Genomic DNA, 17,098 nt, shown 5'->3' with positions numbered 1-17,098 from the left:
GGTATGGGCACGTCTACCCTTAAGGGCCTTTTCAGTGACCCAAGTGAACTAAATTAAAGAATTGTTTGACCATGTGATAGCTTCAACATTCTGAAATATGACATCCCCTTTCGTAAAACATGGGGTTGAGAATGTGCCCGACCTGGTGAACTGGACAGTTAACAGCTTGGCTCAAAGAGGTCGCTTGAGCATCTGCAGCATTAGCTACATGTATATTAAAATTCCAGAGGAGAGTAAAATTTGAAAACTTAACATGATCATTCGCAATGGCATCATCCAGAGAGTTAAGAAAATCTCCTGGATACCCTGAGTGCCAATGGACCAAAGGCCACTGCAAAGAATAGTTATGCCAAAATAGAGATACAAAATCCTATGGCCTCTGCACCCTTAAGGTAGGGGAGAGCAAAGGTGGAACACTTGAAACTATTCTTAAATACAATACCTATACCACCTCTGCCACCTACTCTGTTCACATGACCAATAGAGTACTTGCCCGGTACAGCCAGTGCAGTATCTGGGGCAGAGGTATCATTAGTACAAATCTCTGTTAAGAAAAGCAAATCAATCTGTTCATTACTTAGTAAGTCTAAAATATTAAGAGTTTTTATGTATGGATCCGACATTTAACAAGACTGGCTGTAAGTTCGAATGGGCTGGCATCCACACGGCATGCTGACTAGAAGCCAAAGGCAACCTCATTGAGCTCTCCACGCCCATTCGATGTATCCCACACTCCCCACAGATCCAGGACCATGGCTCTCGGTCGACTTGCAGCCTAGCCTTGCAAAAGAGGGAGGGAGGGTTTCAGCATAAACAAATCCTGAGCTGATTAAGGTAAGCGTGATGGCGGATGGGAAATGAATTGAGCAGTATGAAAGGCACTGGACCTGGGCCAGACATGGATGGAAACAGACACTTTTGCTTTTGGTGCACTGTTGGAGGGGCCGCTGCTCTCTTCAGCTGTGCTGTTTATAAGGAGAGAATACATCCTCTCCCGTGCAACTAGACTGCTACCTTCCAAGATGGTAGTGCTTAGTGGCACAGAAATGGCCAATTCAAGAAAACACTTCGCCACTAAAAACCCAATAGGCTAAACCAGAATCATGCAAGTCAACATCCTAGAAATTAATTAAACAAATTCAGTTCTGTTTAAAACTTGTGCAGCTTAGTTAAAAACTTGTGCAAAACCTCAAAGTTCGGAACCAACAGCACTGTGAATGGAGAAAGTACATGCTGTCTAAAAGTGCGTCTGTGCTCGGGTGCTGCGTATGGGGGGAGAGTACATTCTCTTCCATGCAACTACACCAGTGCCTTGCAATATGACGTTGGATAGTGGCACCAATGGCCGAGCCAAGAAAACACTTCCCCACTAAAAACCCACTTTTAAGCTAAACCAGAATCATACAAGTCAAATTCGAGCAATTAATTAAACAAATTCAGTTCAGTTAAAAACTTGTGTAGCTTGGTTCAAAACATGTGCATAAATGCAAAATTACGGTCTAAGAGCCCTCTGAACAGAGGAAGTGCGAGCATGTTCGTGCTGTGGTGCTATGTATAAGGGGAGAATACATCCCCTCTTGTGCAACTAGACTGCTGTTTTAAGGAAGGCAAGGAAGTAGCGTGCCCCTTTGCACCATCTTTACAACAGTTTCCCCCATAAAGTTGCCCCTTCAAGGCTTTTGAAGGGGTTTCAGATGTGGCAGCACCAAATTTTGCATCCACAACAGCAGGCCTCCTAAGGCTTTTGAGGCAGAAGTCAGGAATCCAGCTGTCAGTGTGCAAGCTCCAAGGACTACCAACAACCCAAACCATCTTCTCCTTTCCACAATTGCAGCAAAGCTGCTTTAGTTTTCCCTCAACTGTGCATGATCAACAAGTGTAAGGTTGCATCTCCTTTTACCTCCCCGGTTGGAGGAGCATCACATTGTGCGAATGGGTGCTCCAAATTGTTCAGAATGGTTACTCATTCCCTTTTCTCTCCGAAACTGCAGACATGTGGCCTAGAGCACAGGCCTCCCTCAGGACCACTTGTCCACTTCGGGAAAAAGTTCAGGCTGTTTTGGTCAGGGGACCCTTAGAGGTGATGCTGGCAGTTGAAGTCTGGACTGGTTGCTATTCCTGATACTTCTTGGTGCCAAAGAATGACAGAGGCTTCCACCCTATCCTGGCCCTGCCTTCCGAACTCTGTGAGGGAAGGAATACTTGCAGTTTGCCTAACCACTGGCAATAGCTCAGGGTAGGATTTCAAACCCTCGTTCTTTTGTTCATCATACCATTTCAGTTTGGACCCTGCCAAATGCAAATCCGTCTTGACTCTACTCCAATAAGCACAGTCCACCTCGAACTGCCAGACAGGTCATCTCCGAACCAGAGCACAGGCAATCGCAGACTGGTTTTGGGTTGCTTGTGTTCCCTTTTAGAGATGACCTGGCCTGGCAGTTTGGCCTGGACTCTTGTGATTAGAGCAGAAGCAAGAGTGATTTGCATATGGCTGGGTCTAATCTGAGGTGTCATAGTGGGCAAAAGAATGATAGATTGAAATGCTACCCCAAGTGTTGCCTAGTTATTGACTTATTGCAAGCATCTTCCTACCACCTTTTGAATGTTCCTTTTATTGAAGCCATCCAGGTCCCGGTGCTCTTCCTGGCCTTCTCTCCACCTCAACAAGGACATGACATTTGAGCTATTGTGCTAGTGTTTCAACCCTTGACCTGGATCACAGGGAGCCTTTTTGGCCTCCTGCATCCTGCTTGTGGACCACTTCAGGTAGCATGTGTGCTCCACAGTTGGATCTGGCATCTTAATGTTCACTATTAAGGGAAGCTTTTGGATTCTTTCCAGGTGTTGGATGAGACTGTGAAAGATTTACAGTGGTGCTTGCTAGGTCGCAGTTGGACTGGTGGCAGACCTCTTTCCCTACCCCTCCCAAAGTTAATGGCCATGACGGATGCATGGTTGCTGGACTGGGGAGGTCATCAAGTTGAAGTGGAGATCAGAAAACTCTGGTCTTTGGTGGACACTCATCTCCAGATCAACTTGTTGGAGTTGTGAACAATTTGCTTGGTACTAAAGACGTTCCTCCCATCCGTCACTGGGAACAAGTGCAGGTGCTCAAAAACAACACCATTGTCATGTGGTACTGCAACCAACTGGGCGGAATGGGTTCATAGGTTCTGTACAAAAAGGCTTTGCTCCTATGGAAGTGCCTGAATTGTCATGGCATCTCCCTGATTTCAAAGCACTTAGTAGGAACTGTAAACGCAAGGGCGGACGAACTCAGCCAACATTACCTACTGGACCGCCAATGGCAGCTGCACACAGAGGTGACACAAGGCATCTTCCAGCAATTGGGAGAACCCTAGCTCAATTTTTTCACCACTATAGGAAATGTGCAGTGTCCAAGCTTTTGCATGTTTGAGTTCCCAAGGCAGTTCTCATTCGCAGACCTCAGGACTCTTCTGTTTCTTCCTGCCTCTGCCTCTGCCGCTAGTCATCTGAAGAAGATCATCCCAAGTCATCCTAGCAGCTAAGGACTTGGCAAGGAGAATGTGGTACTTGGAACTTCTGACCATGAGCATCTGTCCTTGGATCCGGCTGCCCCTTCGGGAGGATCTCCTGTCACAGCAGCAAAGTTAGAGTTTTCCAGCTGAGCCTGCACAACTTCCACCTCCTTGTGTGGAGATTATGTGGCGACAGTTGATGGCTTTCGATCTTTCAGTTTCTCCTGAAGTAGTTTGGTCAGCTTAGCAGCCAGACATCACTCCACTAAAACGTTTATGTGGGATGCTAAGAAAAGTTTGTTGTTTGGTGTTGTTTTTGTAACTGATGCCTCAACAGCAGAGGGCTTCAATCTGTTGGTCGCAATCCCTGGGTTGCGAAGGGGCGCACATTCCCCTAGCCTCACTTCATCAGATCATTAAAATGTCTCAGCTGAACTTTGATTTATTGAGTCTCCTGTGCTGTGAAACGAAGCCACACAGACAGCCTTCCTGTCAGGGTGCCTGCTTTCTGAATGAAATGCAAATGTGCGCTATGAGTTGATCTGCAAATGTAAAGGTTAATCTGCAACTGTAAAGGATGCTGGTTCTGGCTTTAAATGATAGTCATTTATTCTTTTTGAGTGGTAGTGCAAACAGTTAACAACTGTGCTGTGTACTGTGTGATTTTAATTATAATTGTATTTACATAGCACTTACTTCACCTGGAGGTGTTGAAGGGACAGCTATTAAAAATGGCATTGCATATGCTCTGGTATTACTTAAATCAACATTTTGGAAGCACTGTTTTATCTTCAAACATTTTGTAGTGGCTTATGCTATACTGTGTGTAATACACGTAAAAAATAATGCCTTACATATTCACAGTGCTTTCTGTTACAGGCTGACCTCATGGCACTACAAATACACAAATCACTATTCACCACTGCACCAACCAAGATGTAATTCTGTTGATCTCTGGTTACACACAGACCTTTGCAGTGTATTAACTAACTGAGGTTTCATAGTGCACTACAATGCATTTACCAACGGGTAACAACTTTCTTTATTTCTTTTTCATTTAAGCTCACTGTTATTTTATATGTAGCTACCTGATGGTGAAAGACTTTAAAAAAACGTACAGAATATTTTGGGGCTTATTTATGAGAGACTTCAACCACCAGAGCATCACTTTTTTTGATGCCTTGCGTCACAAGCCTCTCAATCATACCTATGATGCGACACAAAGCCATCCTGCATGGCTTTGCATGCTCTCATAGATATGGAGTAAGGTAAAGCAGCGCAAGCTGCTGTGTTGCTTCGGTTGGGCCAAGGATGCGTTCCATGGGCATTCTGGTTGGTGTTCCCACACAACACCCATAGATTTTGACGCTGCCCCAGATTGATAAAATCACGTAAATTGGAGCAGGGCCAAAATCTTTCGCCTCCCCAGAGCAGGCAGAATTAGGAAAACATTTTTAATTTCTGCTCGTTTTTTCCTCTTTCCATGTGTGCTGCATTCTGCCGCACATATAGAAAGAGGAAAATGCCTCTCTGGATTGTTTTTGTGTAGGAAGGTGCACCTTGCTGCACAAAAACATTCCTGCTTTTTGTCGGTGTTAGGCATCAGTTTGTGCACTAGCGCAGGGGGAAAGGAAAGGAATGCACTGTATTTCCTAAATACAATTCCTGCCCTTTTACATTAGCGTAGTGCAGTGTAGCAAGAAGACTTGCAGCACTGCCCTACACCAATGTCTCATAAATTAGGACCTATGTTTTCAGCAACACCTTTGACCACACCCCCACATTCAGTGACTTTTGGGTTGCTAAACACTGTTTAATATTATTTCCTCACCATAAAAATGATTTGGTGTAGAAACTGGGGACATTTATGATTGTAGATGATGAGGAGTGCCAGGTTCAAGAAATTTTAGTCAGGAGGGGGTCCTTATACCTAAAAAAAATTTGTGAGGAGTCCAGGTATCAAAATGTTTGAGGACGTCTGCCCTACATGCACAATTAGCTGACATACTTTTATTCTGTCTTATCTTAGACCATGGTAATAGGATACTTTTTGGCCATTTCAGTCTTTTTTGCAACTACCTAATCAGCCACCTCTTTTTAGATCACTTTTTGTCATGTGGTTTTTTAAAGGGCTGATTCATATGTTCCCATCGTATGTGCTCCTTTTGAACCAATGCACAGCTGTTCCTTATATCTCCTGAAACTGAACAAATAAATCCTCATACCGATCACATCAGCACATCTCATGAGTGAATTACAAGTTCTGTTTGTCTGGCAGCTGTATACCACCTTTTTCCCAGACAAGCTAGTACTTAGAACAAAAGCTGCCTTTCTTCTGAAGGTCGTCATATTCTTACACCTAGGACAGTATCACTTTGCCAGTTTTCTTCACTACTACTCATCCATCCATAGAGGAAGAGTTTTCATCATCATGATCACCAGAGGGCCCTTCTACATCAGTCGCACCAGGGAACATTGACTTTTAGTGGGTTTCTCTGGAATTAAAAAGGAAAAAGCGGTACAGAAAAGAACCATCTTCAGATGGATTGTCTTGTGCATCATGATCTGTTATAGGCTGGCCAAGAAACTGTCTCTTGGAGGCTTACATTCCACGTGATAAAAGGCTGCTACCTCTGTGCTGGTGAAGTGTTCCAATCGTGGACATCTGCCTGGCTGCTATGTGGGTGTCAGTTCACACATTCACAAAACATTGCTAACTGGATTGCCAGGTCTAGTGGGAGGGCCATTTTGCCAGTCTGTCATGCAGGACTTCCCGGTCAGCGCCATTCCACAGACCCACCACCTGGGAAGGTACTGCTTTGGTATCTATTCACAAGGTGAGGAATCTGCTGTGAAAAGTAGAAGAATAAGTTGCTTACCTTTTGGTAATGATCTTTCTAGTGAATAGTACATCTAATTACAGATTCCTCACCAACCCACCCATCTTCCTTTTCACTGCAATGGATTCATCTAATCCATACTAATAAGATTCCCATCTGCACACTCGCACAATCTGGTCGGAAGGACTGCACGTCCAACATATCGGACAGAAATTAGAACGTGATGTCCGCGCTCTGAGACGTATGCTATGTAGCCACTACATCATATCTGGTGTGGGACGGACCTGACGCAGAGCTGCACGATCCACCTACCGACACTTAGGATAATTGCTGGGAAGAGATCCAGCATGGCACCTGGGGGTATTCACAAGGAGAGGAGTATGTGGGTAAATAGACAGAATGATCTCTACATAGCTTGTTCTTTATAAAGCTAGTCTGGGCTCAATTTCATCATGAAATGGCAGCTAGTGAACTGGTTTTAAGGCATGTTTATCTTGTGGTTCATCTGCTATTTTAAGGTTAGTCTGATGGCTTGTCTGTGTGCATATTAAGCTTTTTATGTTCATTGTTGTAGGGTTTATTGTAACAGTTTAGCCATGCCAGCACCAATGCTCATGGAAGCTCCGCTTGTTGGTAACGGAAAGTTAGTCTCAATTTTGAAAATTATTTATATTTTTTCACATTCTTTGCAGGGATTGTGGGTGAGTTTGTTACTGACACTACCCACAACCTTCATGATCCGCCATCTTTTAGGCAAATGTATTTTTTCTTCATCATGAATATGGATCCTATAGTTGTTTTCAGTACCATATTATGCGTCATTTGCAGATCTAAAAAAATAAAAAAGTAAATTGTTTCAATAGTTAACAACATATTGATTGCCTTCTATGACCAGTAGGGATACAGTCGCCCTTTTCAGCTGCTGGTGTCGATGAACATAACTCTTCGCTTACCACCCATAAAACCCTAATGTCTAGTGCCTCAGAACACTGTTTGACTCGGATATTCAAAAATGTTAGATTTCACTGTTCTTAACTGATTAAACTTGTATAACTTGCATTCTGGATTCTATAATTATGCCTGTTGGGATGGACGATAACCGTTCTCCATTTTTCTTTTTATTCAGGGTGTTGTCCGAACTACAGGGGGATATGCCGTTATGCTCAACTGGACAATGTCTGCTGTCTATGGACTAAAGCCCGGTGAGGTGTGTAGGTTATGAAAGAAAAATTTATTTGTTTGGGGCTTTTTATATTTTAATGAGGCAGTAAAAACTAAACAATGATGTTTTATGTTGTAGGTGTGGTGGGCCGCATCCGACTTAGGCTGGGTAGTTGGACACTCCTATATCTGTTACGCTCCACTCCTGCACGGCAACACGACCATTTTGTATGAGGTACTGTTATTAGACAGTCTCTTTCTTGTGTTTTTACGTTTGTGCCTAATTTCTCTTCCGCTAATCTATAACAAGACCCGTTCGGCTAGTACGATTTATTTTACCTGTTTATATATAAATGCCAGTTTCAACCCCCTCGTGCATGATTCTTGTACACTGCTGTTTGAATGACTTAAGAAATAGATAAGCAGAGCCTTGGAGTTGCTGGAACAGCACGGGCTAGGCCTAGATCCGCATCTCGTCTGTGAATTCTTTGTTTACGCTCCTATGCTGCTGTTCTACACTCTTCCGGATACTTCCAAAAAGGTAAAACCTAGATAGGGTTCCGGGATAGCCATACTTAATATCATAAAGCTGAATTTACTTGCCCTGCGCTACATCGATATTTTTTTCTATGTGCTAGTCTGAAATTGGGAACTGTTTTTTCTCCGTGGCAGGTTAAGCCCCGCTCCAACTATAACATTTGTTGGGCTCCCAAATGAATCTAAGTCCTGATCAAGTAAAGAAAGCAAATGGAAAATATTTTTCTAAATCATACACTCGATTATGTTAGGTTGGTGAATGCAGACACAGCATCAGTACTTGGTTTATATCTGCTGTGGACACAGATGAAAACAGAACGAAAAGGAAGGAGGGAAACCACATTGTGAATGTAGCTAATGTTTCTGGGCTGAAGTATTTTATGAGAAAAACAGTCATTCTTTTTTAATCTTTGGGTGGACTAAAGAGTCATGATGGAGAAAAAGGAGACCATTATTTAAAATCATATGGTGACATGCCATAAATACACTTCTTAAGAACTGCAGTTAAAGTACCTTAGATATTTTAACATGTTGCATGTTTGTGTCGTCTGATTCATTAAATATAAATGTAATTGTGTCCTCTTTCACTGGATGTTGTCCTCGGTATTTATAATGCAATGTACTATACCTAGATTTAAAAAAAAAAAACAACACCTGGTTCCTCCGGAGACGGGTTTGTCTCCTCCGTCCTCCTCGTCCAGGAAGAACATAGGCTCCCACACTCCCCTCAACCAAACACAAAGCTTCTGTTACCAGCATGACAGCAGCATCGTGATTGATGTGAGTGGCCTGCTTCGGCGCTCACAGAGGGCATGAAGGCCTATGCACTTTCTACTCCTGGCTGTGGAGAAATTCAAAGTGCGCATGTGTGTTTGGCCGGCCCAACACAGCTCGCCAAACACGCATGCGCACCTTAGGTGCACAAACCTCTCCTCCCTCCAGCCCCCTTCAGCCCCACCCTAAGCTGGCTCAGCTTAAAAATAACATGATAATAAAGTTCTGTTATTATTATTTTATTTTTCCTCCTGCTAAAAGCAGTGGGACGACGCCTGGATTTTTGTATGGCAGAGATATGATGTTTCCTGAGAATTCATATAAATAACTCTAAGACCAGTGTAAAGGCATTATGCAGAAAATGTTGGGGTACTGGGTGAGAGGTTCTCACCATGACTTTGATTAAAATTTTTAGAGCCTAGTTACATACCTGGTCCCTGATTACACAATGGACACACATTCCCCGTCTGTGCCATGTGCACCTTTCAAAAAGGGCGCTTGGCACGGGCTGGGACAGTACACCCTATCAACATGAATGCCCTGCCCACAGTTCAGCTGCTTGCAAGTTCCTCCGTGTTTTATAGTGAGGTGGCACCCGCCAATTTGAGGACTCACAACTGCAACATATAGACTCTTTATACTGCCTAAACACTCGAGTGTTTACTGTATTCTTTTGTCCCACCACTTAAGCACTATAAATGTGTTTGAAATTGTACATTGTGCTGTTGTAAATAAAGGGCTACACACACTTAACTCGGAGTAGACAGGGATCTTCTGTTGCATGTGCCCTTTCAGTTTTTGAGTTCTAAACCCTCATTACTTCCAAATTCAGGACCATTGGGCCACGCTTCCTTTTCAAGGGTCACAAGCCAAATTGGAATAATGTTTCCCAATTGAGAACTGGAGAAGTGAACTTGCATTGGTAATAGCAGTAAAATGCAGGATCTTAACTTATACTATCAAATGAAATCTTGAATGTACCATCAACAGTGCCATTAAGATGGCAGATGTACTACAATTTATGGAGTTAGAATAAAGACCCAAGATCCAGGATATGTTCTAAGCGGCCTGGTTCACGTGGCGCCTGAAATATTCTGTGGTGGTTAAGACAAAATTGCTAAAAAATATACGTTTTTGAAAGAGCTGTTAGCTCTTAATACTCTTAAAACAGCGGCCTAGCTTGCACTGCCTGTGTCCCATTTAATGCAAGTCCCCGTCCAGAGTTCCTGCAATCTCCCTCCTTGTAGACCTGACACAATGTGACGTTGCTGCAGCATCAGAAAGAAGATAAGAACGGAAATGCAAAACCAAAAGGCACTAGGAAGGGAGATTGTGAGGTGAGAAAAAGTTCAGTTTCGAGAACGTAGAGGAGATTCGGCAGGAGGTGAAGTAGACAAAAAGTAGAAAAAGAAAATACGTTTTTATGCCTTAAAACTCATGCAGCTGCAAGTAGAGGAAAGGGAGGCCCATGTCCGAGCTGCACCCCAGTAACTAACTCACCTCTGCCAAATCAAAGGAACCGAGGAAACGTTTGGGGAACTGTACTGTTGACTCTTATGCTGTTGTAGGAATTGCTGCATTTCAGTTCACCTGTGAGCTGCAGAAGCGCTATGGGAGATAGAGAGCAGAAGTTCGAAGAGCACACATCTTCTCATTAATAATTAGGTCGCTTCTTAAACTGACTGTGCATGACAGGAAAACGTTTCTGTTAGAAAGCAATGTAGTAACACCCAAGGGCATTGGACCCAAAAAGTAAACAATAGTTACCCATCAACTCCCCAGAAACCGTTTATTGAACCACAGTCATTTGAAAAAGCCTGACAATGAATCTTAGGCAAGTTGTATCAGCTAATTAACAAGAGATCACTGAGGCAACAGGGTGACTACAAAAGGAAGGGATTCAGAGACTGCATTCAAGGCCACGATGGGAGTGAATGTGTTATTGTTTGGAAAGAGGTTGCGATATTGGTAGTTTAGATGGGTTGACTTGGACTGAGGTGAGTGTTGTTAGGACACTGGAAATACAGCAAATAGAGTATTTGTCAGCTCCTTTATGAATTTCAAGGGGCGTGTGGTGACTGTAGGCTGAGAGAATGGTATATTATATATGTTGAATATAAATAGCGAAGACTTTCTTTCGAAAAAATTTTTTTTTTGAGTTTACTTTCGATTATGCTGTTGCATTGACACCAAAGATACCTACCATCTCTTTCTGAACAAATTACTATTGTTACAAAGGCAGGGGCTTTGATACAGGTGAGCAGCATCAATTATTTCAAGTTGAGGTCTGTAATAACATGTTTTATTCTCATTGTATATTAGGCCTTGTGTTGTTTTCCAGCCTTACCTCTGTATTCTATTATGGAACCCTACTCTCATTGGTGGCTTACTCTGAGTTCTGGAGCTTCGGTCATGGTCTTGTCAGTTGGCTGTTGTTCCAGGAGCCGGACGTTGCTGTTGTGGTCGTGGGTCCTTTCCGATGGAATACATTTCTATTAATCGAAACATCGTTAGGTGTTTGAGTCTCCCTCTATCTCCTTTCTTACTCTGGTGCCGCCCCTTGCTACAAGGTCACAGTACCACAGGATATAAGGATGGATGATGATATTAGGGGTGGAAACAAATTCTGTTTTACTTAAGTAAGCTTCAGGTAGGTTCTAGACATTGATATTTATGTGCTGATGATGCAGAATTTAGGTTGTCCGTTGTAATTGGCTTGTAAAGATGGGTGTCATTAGCATGATGGAGTATGTGCCACCCATGATCATCCTGAAGGACGTCTGTAGTATCCCACTAGTGTTTAAGGATCACATTAATGGGGCTAGATGTACAATATCCTTTTGTGATTGCAAACCATACAAAAGGTCTTTTACGAGTTAGAAAGTCCTTTCCAACTGACAGAAGGACTTTTTTGCGATCCATTCCAAATTGCAAATAAGATGAGAGTAAAAGAGCCATCCTCCTCCTATGTCTAATTCTGAAAGGAAAGCATCAGTGGTTTACAACTTTAATTGTGATCGCATATCTGACCCCGAGTTGAGGTGGTAACTGATTTGCAACAGGGTGCTTTTAGTGCAAAGGGGGAATGGGTGCTCTTATGTCGGGAAGAGTAGACTGTGGTGCTGGGTCCACGGTCTGCTCCCCCTGAAGTTTTCAAAAACTGAAAACATTTTTTAATTTTAAAACAGCACTGGTTCCTTTAAGGAACACAAGCTACGTAAAAAACTCAATTTATTTTTCATACAATCATAGGCTTGGTGGTTTGTTGTCCCTTACAGGCCAACATCCCTGTGTTTGCAGAAAATTATAGTTGGTTGCAAGTTGCAACCTGTCTAATGAATAATAATTAGGCAGTTCATTCTAGGAACCCCTGTGATTTGGTACTTCATGAACCGACCAATTAGTACATAGGCTAGTATGCTAAATTCTGTTCAATTCACAAAGGGATTTCGTGAATGGAATACTAGTACATCAGTTCCATAGATATCTGCTTGTCTCATGAGGTATTGGCCATTGTAAACCAACATCCTGACAGTTGCAAGAATCAAGGGTCACCACTACTACTTATGCAATGAACATCATGTGGGACCCGAATAGTAGATTTTGCTGTGTTTCAGTGGGAATGCTACTGGCCTGATAGTCATATTAGAATGTGTGGATTTCAGTGCAGGTCTGTCATTAAATACAAAACTGGCTTTTAGTTTTTCTTCAAATAAGTGGATTAATAAGCAGAAGGTTATGGAGTTCCTCTGGGTTCAAAGTTCTGCTTTGTGTAGAACAGAAGCTGGCCATTTATAAGGGCTGTTGAAAAAGGTCCCTTTGGTAGAGCAGGTTAGAATGGGATAAAGTGTCTCCCCCGTAGAAGAATTTCATGTACGAAAAGGAAACCAAATTAAATTATTTGATGTGCTTTTAAATTAGCTTAAGGTGGATGTCAAATCCCTTGGCCTTAACCTAAGAGTCTGCTATCCTGATTAAGATGAAACAACATATGCTTTGGCATGTGCTGTACCCAACATGATATATATATATATATATTTTTTTTATAGAAGATGTTTTTATGGTGGTGTGTTTTTCAAAAGGGAACACGGTTGCTGGACCTGAGAATAACTTCACATAATCTTTGACTTCTTCACTGGTGGTTTATTGGAGGTTGGATTTTGGAGAGGTCAGTTTGGTATAAGCAGTGTGGAACAAAGTGATTACTGTGTGACAAAAATGTTTTTCAGAATTACCCCAGAGTTTATCTTGATTGTGTTTTTCATTTGTGTCTTAAGCACCAAGAGGCAGATGACTTAGATTTGAGGCTTCTGAGTTTTTGCACTGAATGGGTTTTAATATGTAGTTGAATGTGCCTAGTGTGTCATCGTAGCAGTTGAAGCCTTTGTTGAGGTATTTTAAGTGATGTGTATGAAGTAGTACAATCATTCTTTGGACTGTTCGTTATGAGAAAGTTCAATGGTTTTCATGTAGTGGAATCTGAGAAAGGGTAGATGAGGGCCCTCACGAGAAACAAATAGCTCCCCATGGTTGGCTCTTCAACATGCATTTGTTCACCCAGATGGTAGCTGAGTTTTCAACCTTCTTTGTGTCATGTTTCCATTTTTGTTTGGCAATCATTACTCTGGGATTTTTCTCCTCCTGATTGAGTTGGCAATTTTTTCAATAGAAGTAAGTCCCAGTAAGTTTCCTAGTCTAATTAATGGGAGACTGCCTGGGCACCCAGATGTGCAAGGCCTACTTCAACTATTACCTCACAAGAGGGTGGTTGCACTTCACCATGTTTTACCCCACATACATACCCATTAACGCATCACTTCAGAGCAGTGCAAGAGGGATTTGAATCTCATGGTCCCTGTTTGATGTGGTTACCCTGACTCATCTCAAACTTGAAAAGACATAGCTACATCTTGCAGACTTTCAACGCAAAGCCTGATCCAACTTCTCTGAAGTTGTACAAACCAGTTCATTAGTTAATCAACACAATTGACTTTCATAATATAGATGCCACGTGTCATATGAATGTCTGCAGCCTCTGGTCTCCTAGTACCTTGATACGCAATCTCTACAAAGAAAGAGAGGCCTGGTCCTCATTGATAAAGATTAGACGGGACAACCTCCTGCCCACCCTGTTATAAAGTTTGGGTGTTAGCTTAATAGATGTGAAGAAAAGTAAGAGCAACCTAATATCCTCTTGTTAACTTGGGTAAGAGTATCAAGTGAAGGAAATGACCTACAATTAGTTCATTTACAGTATAAATTATTCTTACTGGTAAATATTTATGCATCCAAGAAATGTAATGCAGCAAGCAAAGTAAATTATAGGAAAGAACAGCCATACAAAAGTAGTGATGTAACATTCCCTTAGTGTGTATTGAATTCCAGATAAAGGTTGTTCAAACAAATTTACAAGGCATTTGAAAAAGGCAAAAAACACAGATCTTGCAGTGTGCTAGTTGCACATCACTATACACAATCCATTTGTAAGACAGATGTGTGTAAACTCCACTCCTAATTTAAGGAACATTCCTGAAAGTGTATTATTGTGATGTAGAATATGTTCCAGTGATGATTGGTCTGTTAGTAAGTACTGGAACATATGTTGACGTTTTGGTTTCCTAATGAGCTAAATACGCGAGACCATCCTCAAGACTTGAGTGCAGTTGATTGATTGTTGAATACCTCTGTTTTGATTCTAGATAGAAAGAAACATATATTTATATGTACACCTAAAAACCTACATGTTTAAGGTTGAGGGTGTTGGCACTACGACTGTGATAACATGTGTACCACTGCACACAAAAGGTACGGTGAACAAATTGTGCAGAGCAAGTAATATTCATTTTAAAAAGTATGCTTGGGTCAGAATCCATGAGAACATATCATCGGCCAAGATGGATGGACTGAGAATAATCTAAAAATAGGTAAGAGGAGAGTGAAAATCTAGCAGTATACTGGTGCAGCACATAAATCATTTATGTTCTGCACTGGCATATAAATAGTTTCACTCTTTATATAAAAAACAACCACTTCTCACTACCACAATGTGTAGAGGAATCCTGAATGTACTTGAATTCATGTCACAACTTTTAGAGAAATCCTGACTTTACCTTAAGGGGCCAGGCATTGGCTGAAATTAAGTAGGTCACCATTATAATTAGTATGACCTGTAGCTAAAATATGGGCTAGGTGTGTCTAAACACTCACCTCTGAATGTCTTTTAAAAAGCCACCTCTGTGTGAGAACTGCAACCTAAACATGGAGACATAGGCCCTCATTCCGACCCTGGCGGTCATAGACCGCCAGGGAGGCGAATGACGGAAGCACCGCCAACAGGCTGGCGGTGCTTCATTCGTCATTCCGACCGCGGCGGTACAGCCGCGGTCGCCCAGCCGGGTCCGGCGGTTTCCCGCCGGATCAACCCCGGCTGGGAGAATCCTCCATGGCGGCACTGCAAGCAGCGCCGCCATGGGGATTCTGACCCCCTTCCCGCCAGCCTGTTTCTGGCGGTTTTCACCGCCAGGAACAGGATGGCGGGAATGGGTGTCCTTTGGCCCCTGGGGGCCCCTGCACTGCCCATGCCACTGGCATGGGCAGTGCAGGGGCCCCCTAACAGGGCCCCATGCAGCTTTTCACTGTCTGCTTAGCAGACAGTGAAAAGCACGACGGGTGCAACTGCACCCGTCGCACATCTGCAACACCGCCGGCTCCATTCGGAGCCAGCTTCTGTGTTGCAGGCAGCCTTCCCGCTGGGCCGGCGGGCGCTAACAATGTTAGCGCCCGCCGGCCCAGCGGGAAGGTCGGAATGGCCCTAGCGGTCTTTCAACCGCGGAGCGGCCATATGGCGGTTCCCGACAGGCGGGCGGCGACTGCCGCCCGCCGCGGTTGGAATGAGGGCCATAGTATGAAGTCAGTTTGTGGGGTGCAAAGGGGAACACCAGACGTTCATGATATAAGTGCATCCATTTTGCTGGCTGACCAGGCCGCTACTTGTTGCGTCGGCCCTCTTAGGGTAGGCGTGTTGTCTTGTGAGTCTTATTTTGAAAAAACGGTTCGTTGTACAATTAGTCTGATGAATCGCAGTACCCAAAGGGACATAATAAAAACTCTGTTACCGGATGTTATGCTTCTACCAAGAGGTGGCATAAAGATTTTGAATATAACCCTGACTATCTTGGAGGGGCAAAGTTAAGAATGGATAATTATACAGGTTTAAAACTGACTCATGTGTCAAAGAAAGTGCTAAGCATTATTTGACTGAAAGAGGAGAATAATTTCCGTGTCAGTGTAGTGGTTTATGCTTAAACTGATTAATCAAAACATGATGAGGTGAATTTAAACCCACGGTGGGGCCATGTTAGAATTGTGCAGCCTGTGTCGTTATCAAAGCCATTTCATCCATAACATATCATTAGGTCCACAGAGGTACTAAATCAGAGCATTCTACCAACTTAAATACTAATATGATATGGTCTTACACATGAAATGGGATAACATATCACTGCAGGTGTTTAATTGATGCTGCTGTTGATAAATTCATATTAGATCAAATAAACGCTTATGGCCATGATGCATAATTCAAAGAAAGAAGACAATGGCAAAAGAACAAAATGTAAAAATAAAATTGATAAAAAATCGAATACAATATTCATGTTGTCATCAATAAGTCAGCATAGTAAAAATGTATACTGATTGGCCGTGGAAGAGCATCATACTGATACAGTACATTTAAAGTAGATGGTTTAGTTTGATTGATGTCATGCAATAAAGAATGTTTCCAGTATACAAAAACAGCAGCAGAATGACCAGTTTAATTAAAAAAGCAATCTGTAAACGCTTGCAGGAACACAGTTTTAACTGAGCATAGCTAATGATGTCCATTCTACACAGATATTCTGACCCTTGTTTACAGTGTTAAGTTTCCAGATCCATCTTTTTCTTTCCAAGATAGAAGGTGGTCACAATTGTTATGTCTCATATAGGGCTTTATCAACTCTATTACACACCATTTCATTTCCCTAGGTGAATATCCATGTTGTAAATAATGCTCCACTAATAGGACATGTTCAGTCTGACATCTTACACTTAAAAAATATATTGATTTCATACAAACAATGGTGAATACACTCACAGTAAATGTATAAACACATACCTGTTCCAGACCCCTCCTTCACTTGTTCCCTTCCCAGCTCCACATAGCACATTGCACTAAATTTGTCTGCCCCCAGCGCCTCGACTTACACAACCTGTCCTGGCATCTTGCGGTGGGTGGTGATGCTGTGGTGG

At 42.6% G+C, this 17,098-nt stretch overlaps 1 protein-coding gene across 1 annotated transcript in view; it reads left to right on the top strand.

Moving 5' to 3' along the window:
• The window catches only part of ACSS3 (acyl-CoA synthetase short chain family member 3), a 951,593-nt gene that overhangs the window by 331,070 nt on the left and 603,425 nt on the right, over window positions 1-17,098 (top strand). The window contains exons 6-7 of the mRNA XM_069228767.1: window positions 7,467-7,547; window positions 7,641-7,736. Coding sequence (XP_069084868.1) covers window positions 7,467-7,547; window positions 7,641-7,736 — 177 coding nt within the window. The remainder of the gene's footprint in view (window positions 1-7,466; window positions 7,548-7,640; window positions 7,737-17,098) is intronic.

This window comes from Pleurodeles waltl, chromosome 4_1 (genome assembly GCF_031143425.1).
Source record: "Pleurodeles waltl isolate 20211129_DDA chromosome 4_1, aPleWal1.hap1.20221129, whole genome shotgun sequence".
Lineage (NCBI taxonomy): Eukaryota > Metazoa > Chordata > Amphibia > Caudata > Salamandridae > Pleurodeles > Pleurodeles waltl.
This window is presented reverse-complemented; position numbering and strand designations above follow the sequence as displayed.